This window comes from Diabrotica undecimpunctata, chromosome 1 (assembly GCF_040954645.1).
Source record: "Diabrotica undecimpunctata isolate CICGRU chromosome 1, icDiaUnde3, whole genome shotgun sequence".
Taxonomy (NCBI): domain Eukaryota; kingdom Metazoa; phylum Arthropoda; class Insecta; order Coleoptera; family Chrysomelidae; genus Diabrotica; species Diabrotica undecimpunctata.
In genome coordinates, this window is record NC_092803.1 from 103,424,076 (window position 1) to 103,431,223 (window position 7,148).

The 7,148-nt window shown below is 32.4% G+C and overlaps 1 protein-coding gene across 1 annotated transcript; it reads right to left on the reverse strand.

The window, feature by feature from the left end:
• Positions 1–636: 636 nt before the first annotated feature.
• LOC140439798 (uncharacterized) lies at positions 637–1,901 on the reverse strand. Its single transcript, XM_072529944.1, has 3 exons — positions 1,387–1,901; positions 1,102–1,258; positions 637–1,046 (listed from the first exon to the last, which is right to left on the reverse strand). The coding sequence occupies exons 1-3, from the start codon at positions 1,715–1,717 to the stop codon at positions 797–799; spliced, it is 738 nt and encodes a 245-aa protein (XP_072386045.1). The 5' UTR covers positions 1,718–1,901; the 3' UTR covers positions 637–796.
• Positions 1,902–7,148: the final 5,247 nt, after the last annotated feature.

The following is a 7,148-nucleotide window of genomic DNA, read 5'->3' on the forward strand; positions in this document are numbered from 1 at the left end:
ATGATGCATGTGCTGCCATCTACTCAAAGAATTGTTAAACGTTAGTTTATTTGAATGCCACTCATTTTAACTGCGGCGTGAACATACCCCCTTAACTGAGAAAATCTTAAATAATCATCCCTTCTGCCAAACAATTTATACTGCTTATGTATTTTCTTTTTTAAATATATCAACTTGCTTAATTTACCATTAAACCAAATCGGAAACGAACTTGTTTTAAATTTTTTGATTGGAATAAAGAAGTCAAAACCTATAAACATAAAATCATAAAATACTGCTAAGCTGTAATTCACATCATCTGATAAAAGTAAGTCCCAATTTAAATTTGCAAAGTAATCATTTAGTCCAATATAATTTGCATTTTTAAAATCATAATAAAATTCTTATACAATAATATTTATTAACATATTAGATCCATACATGTCAATTTTTGTCTATTTGTCTTAGTGCTACAAGTGAATATCGTGCATTTTATCAAATTTGTTTAAAAAAATTATAATATTTTTGTTGTTACCAATAAAAAGATTTTAGCTCATTTAATATGCTATCATTTTAGAACCAAAAGCACAAGTTCTGCCATCATTTTGTGATATTTTTCTGCTCAAACCTTTAAATTAATATCCTGAGAAACAACTATTTTCAAGTTACCTAGTCTTTTAATAGTATTCAGGGGACAATATACAAATACAAAAATATTGGGTATAAGCAACACTTATAATATACTATTTTAAATTTTGAGCAAAATATACTTTTCAGTTTATTTTATATGACTGAGGACACTGAATCCATTTGTCAATCAAATTTCTTCCTTCAATACTAATGACTGGGCTTCAGATATTTTCTTCTCTTTTAATAGTTTATCCACTAGGCTATTTAAACTTTTTATTCTATTTCTTTGTTTATTTATTTTATATTGATTATACTTGTTCACTTTTATGTACTTATAAACAGTTTCATGAGCAATTTTCCAAAATTTCCTCCTATGCTGCATATTATTCAAATCCGATAACTTGAAATCTCCAAAGTATACTGGCTCTCTTCTGGGCCTATAAGTATAAAGAATTTGTAACAAATGAGAAAACAAAGTTCAATGGGAGTTACCTTGGATTCCAAATGTTTGTACTTGAAGGTTCACTTGATTGCAAGACTTCTGGATTTTGTGCTACATTTGAAGGACCAGCTGGCAATATATTTCCATCACCATCACAATTGCCATTCTCAGATACTTCGATCACTTCAGGAAAATCCAAAGTTTTATCTGCAAACAATAAATTTCAATTTAACCAAGATTACTAAGACATTAATGACAATAAAGACAACTAAGACAAAATCTTTTGTCGTCCTGTTTGTTGTTGTCTGTTGCTGTATATCTCATATAGTTCTTACCTGGTCTTGGTCTTGGTCTTGGTAAAAACAAACTCGGAACGGCTGTTCTCTTAATGCCCCTATTTCCAACTTTGATTAAATCTTCCTCTTTAAAATGACAACCGCATACACGAAAATTTTTATAAATAGTGTCTGTTGCAACATTCTCTAATTTAGGGCTCTTAATAGCATTCACCCATTTATCAAACATATCCCTATAATTTCGTGGACTTGGAAAACGGTATTGCTTGCTAATAGTGTCCATGCAATCTGAAACACAACATCTTCTTCTTTGTTCATTTCTTCGTCTTTCCATTGTTATTTCATGTAATGTGTTCGATTTCAATTCCATTATTAAAATCGTCTAAAATTGTACTTTTTGCACTATTTCTGAAAAAAATAACAAAACAAATAAAAATATGACATCTCGGGCAGGAACGAGAGTAGCAGTGCTACCAACTGTCCAAACGGAAGGGTGCACACATCGGGTGCACAAAAAAAAGTGCGTTGACCTTGGCTATCTTTGTTTACCAATCTAGACGAAAGATGTCGATGTTCTGACCTGCCTGACCCATAGCACAATACCATCTAGCATTGAAGAAACTTCCGTATTAAAGAATAAAACAATGATTGGCGCATCACCTAGTGACCGGGAGCGTAACTATATATACATGGCGCTAAATTCAAAAGTTTAGTAATATTATTATATTATTATTTAGTAATATTATTGTTTAGTAATATTATTGTGACCTCATTTTAAAGTAAAGGAAAATCGATATAATTCTAAAATAACAAGAAAAATCCTTATCATATACGATAATAAATATTTTTCGTATACTTTTTGAGTTTTCTTCTTATGTTGAGACTATATTTATTTTCCATTACATTAAAATGTCAAAGTGATTAAAAAAATTAAAGAATAAAATATAAAATAAAACCTTTATTTATAAAAATGTTATATGTGTTACAAGAAATATTAATAATACAAGCCAAGTTTAGTATAATTTAGTTTTCTTAATGTTGTGACAACAACTGGTCAGTATTTAAATAATTGTTTTGTCAGTCTTATGTCAAGTTTTATGTGAATAAAAGCCTAATTCTGCAAAAGGCATTTTACTACAATTTTAGTCGCATAAATTTACAATTTAGGGCTCTTAACAGCACTCATCTATTTATCAAACATATCCATATAATTTCGTGGACTTGGAAAACGGTAATGCTTGCTAGTAGTATCCATGCAATCTGGAACACAACATCTTCTTTGTTAATTTCTTCGTTTTTCCATTGGTATTCCATATAATGTGTTTGATGCCATAATAAAAAATCGTCTAAAATTGTACCCTTTTTAACTACTTATATAAAAAATTTTAAATTATAAAAAATAAAACAAATACAAATATAGCGCCGTATTTGTCTAAACTCAACTTTGAATTGACCACAGCACACTCCTACCGCGCAGGAACGAAACTAGCAGCGCCACCAAACGAATGGGAGCGAAATCCGAACGTGATTTGACCTTGGCTATCCCTGTTACTAATCTAGGTGTAATTTTATCTATGACCTGACCTGAACCACCGCCTGAACATCGAGCGCCCTGACTGATTAGCTAGCGCTATATTTTCGTCTGCTTATATTTTCAAGGACATACCCCAAAAAAAGAAGAATAATTCATTCGTAGTTCGATCAAATTTTTGAGCGTCGGCAAAGGTTGATCACACGTTATAAAAAAGAATCAGAAGTGGATTAAGATTTTAGTTCCTTATTAGTACCACTAGGGAGCGGTCATGTCTGCGCTATTGTTTCTAAAATATGAAAGAGTGAGACAACAAATGCAACTTTAGATATTTTTATGATATATAACAAACATATATATATATATATATATATATATATATATATATATATATATATATATATATATATATATATATATATATATATATATATATATATATATATATATATATATATATATATATATATATATATATATATATATATATATATATATATATATATATATATATATATATATATATATATATATATATATATATATATGTTTGTTTTGAGGTTTCCGCGGGAGCTATATGTGCTGTCACTATTTTTCCGGGATTGACTCCGCGTTGTAAAATGCTGGTTTTCTTGAAAACCATTGTTTTGGCGACGTTTCGGCAAGGTCTCACTTGCCATTCTCAAGCCTGGTGGATCTACTTCTCGTCGTTACTCGATTAGTACTGTATAATCTCCAGTACTAATCGAGTAACGACGAGAAGTAGATCCACCAGGCTTGAGAATGGCAAGTGAGACCTTGCCGAAACGTCGCCAAAACAATGGTTTTCAAGAAAACCAGCATTTTACAACGCGGAGTCAATCCCGGAAAAATAGTGACAGCATATATATATATATATATATATATATATATATATATATATATATATATATATATTGTTATGCTATTTAAATTGTATTATATTGCTTACTTAGGAAAAATCCTGTCTATATTTATTAAATGATCTAATCTCCAATTTATCACAATAAATCAGCATTAATTAATTACAATCTCAGGCTATTTAAATTGTACTATTTACCTTTGATCGTGGATTCAAAATATTTTCCAATTGGCTTCCTAATCGGGATAGGTAATATGACCTGAATAAAATACATAGAATTTCAACTGAACTATATGTGAGATGTCCTTTATTTTAATGAAATTTTATATAACAATCAATCCTGTAATATTTGCAATATACTAACTTTAAATATATGAGAAGCTGTTTTCTATCATGGACCCAAATGTTATTTTACATTGATTTTTAATATGTGTTATAACTAAGCTCTTTTTATAATTCTTTTTTTTTAAGTGATCGCAAAATTAACTCTCTCTATTATTTATTCAATTTATTTAATTAATAAATGAAAATCACACTCCGGCTCTAATGAAAATTGACTGACCTTTCCTTCTCTGCCGTTGCAATTCTATGGCCACGCCACAACAAAAAAATCCTTTCTCTGCTTCTGCTCCTATTGTGGTCCAGATGACGTACACCTTTCTCATATCTGTCACTGTATCTGCAACCCAACAACTCGTGTTAGTCTATGCAGCCTCCTTTTGAGCCAATCTCCGCGCCTGTTTACAACTCCAAATGTTTCCGGCTTCGTCTGCTATTAATATTCTTATACCCTTTGGTTTTCTATCTCTCTGTACCCCGTTCCTCACACTGGTCAGCTTTTACACAGCAAATAAACACACCCGGTAAATTACGTCTTCGGAACTTCAAACAAACACAAATCACAAAGCTCCTTCCTTCTTGGACGACTAAAACTGACTAACCAACCTTTTTTTCTCTCTCCTATCTCATAGCCAAAACCAACCTCCTTGCATTCAAAAATTGACCAATAAAAATCATCCACCTCTGTGACGTATATCGTTACCAACCAACTCTCTCTATAAAACGTCATTCGGGTAATTCCAGAAAACAACCTTCTTTAATTATTCTAACTAAATCTATCTGCTTTACAACTATTTCTTACTAATAGCTACAAACGATACCTGTTTCTCAATTCAATGTCTTTTGTTAATAAACTTTTACCGATATAATCTTTCGGGGAGAAAAACCACCGCAAATCCCGGTCTATTGTTTCAACACTTTCTATATACACTTTTATTCCGGGTAAATCCATTCCACAATAACCGACTTATTTAAATTTCTTATCGATAATATTTGAAAGTCTTGTCTCTGAGGCCTAATGAACAATTCTTCGAACAACTTAAAATACATATTTTGTCTTATACAGGATGTTTGAAAATTTATATGCCCGTGTCTTTATGAAATATCCATAATTTTAATTTTTATTTAAGTAATAAAATTTGTATATCGGTTTTTTATTGCTTATGGACATTCAAAAGTACAACAAATCCCCGCCTTTGTAATCGATAAAATTTATCAATTTATGCAACTAAATTTTCTCGAGGCAAACTAAACGCGCTTCCTGTATGCTAGCTGTACTTATTCTACGTATTATCCTATCCTACTATCTACTTTATACAAATTTAAATCTTCATTCGTGATATTTATATACATCATGGATATTATAAATACCTCTGATCTTTTCAGAATCCATATGTTTCAACTCATAGCTGTTTACTCCATCTTCGTTGTTTACTATGTATGGCCCTTCGAAAACAGGCATCAATTTTGCGCAAATACCGGTCTGAAGATTTGACACTCTTAATGCTCTTACCATTACTTTGTCACCCTTTTGGAAAGTTACTGGTCTTCGTTTCCTATTATGACCCTGTCTCTGGATGTATTTCTCATTGCTTCTTCTTAATCTCCTCTGAACGGTTTCTATAACCTGTCGATACTCTCTTTGTTCTGGATCTTCCCACGGTCTTATCGGCATGACGCCTTTCATGATGTATTCTGGTGTTTCTTTCGTTACTGTACTTGGCATGGAATTTAGGTACATCTCTATTTCTCCCAATTTTCTGTCCCATCGCCGATGTTGACCATCCGTTGCAATGCGAAGAAATTTCGTTACCTCTTGTATAAATCGCTCAGAAGGATTACTTTGGGGATGCCTGATGCTTACAAAGTTCGTCTCGATTCCCCGTTCTCCAAGCTGTCCCTTGAAACGATCATTTCGGAAGTACGTTGCATTGTCTAGTAAAATTTTTCTTGGGGTTCCTACCGTAGCGATGAAATTGTCTATTTTTCTCAATATTTCTTCCCCTTTTGTGGTGCGGCAACTATATAATTTTACGTATTTTGAGAACACATCCACCATCACCAGAATATGCTTGTTCCTTTGCGTGGTCACAATTAGATCGCTTAACATGTCGATGGCTATAATGTCCAGGTTGTTCCGGGATACAATGCTCTTTGCAATATTTTCGTTTTTAAAATTCCTGCTCTTGTATTTCTGGCATACTTCGCATTTCTGTGTGATCTCTTTTGCAATGCGGTAATCTTGTCGACTGATGTAGTTTTCCCTAAATACAAGCCATACCTTTCTACTGCCAATATGTCCATTTTCCTCGTGTAGTTTCTTGATGATTCTTTCTGCCAATGTCGGTGTCACTAAATATAATTCCTTTCCGTCTATTCTCTTAAAAAATATCTCGTTTTCTAGCTCTGCTCTTCTCTTTTCTCTTTCTTCTAGGCCTTCCTGGTCGGTCCTTATCTCATTTAACGAAAATATCCCTTCGTCTTGTGTCAATATATTCAATCTCACATGTAATGTAATTGTCTCCTTTTTTCCTGTATCTTCGTCCCGTGTTAAAGCGTCAGCTATTATGTTGTCTTTCCCTTTGATGTATCGAAATTGGAAATCATACTCTTGTAAGAGCAGAATGCCTCTGTGTATTCTGTTATTTACCAATCGATTCTTCATGATGTGTATCAATGCTGCATGATCCGTTTCGATGGTGAATTTAGCTCCCAATAAGTAAAACCTTAATTTGTTTACGCAAAATAGTACACTGGCGAATTCCAACTCGGTGACACTGTATTTTCTCTCATGTGTTTTAGTCACTCGAGATATAAAACATATCGGAACCTCTTGGCCGTTTTGTATTTGCGACAACACTCCTGCAAATTTCTGTATCGACGCATCCGTACGGAGTATAAACGGCAAATTGTAAATAGGGTGATATATTTTTGTTCCTTTAGCAAATTCTTGTTTCAATATTTTGAAAGCTTCCTCCTGTTCTTCTTTCCAATTCCATTTTGTCCCTTTCTTTAACAATTTTATTAAAGGAATTTCTTTTTGGCTTAAAT

Excerpts from the sequence above, each read along its gene's own strand:
- LOC140439798 (XM_072529944.1), bottom strand. The coding sequence starts at position 1,717 with ATGGAATTGAAATCGAACACATTACATGAAATAACAATGGAAAGACGA. Across the intron at positions 1,259-1,386 it reads AAGACCAAGACCAAGACCAG|ATAAAACTTTGGATTTTCCT; the intron begins GTAAGAACTATA and ends TATTGTTTGCAG. Across the intron at positions 1,047-1,101 it reads ACAAACATTTGGAATCCAAG|GCCCAGAAGAGAGCCAGTAT; the intron begins GTAACTCCCATT and ends TTATACTTATAG.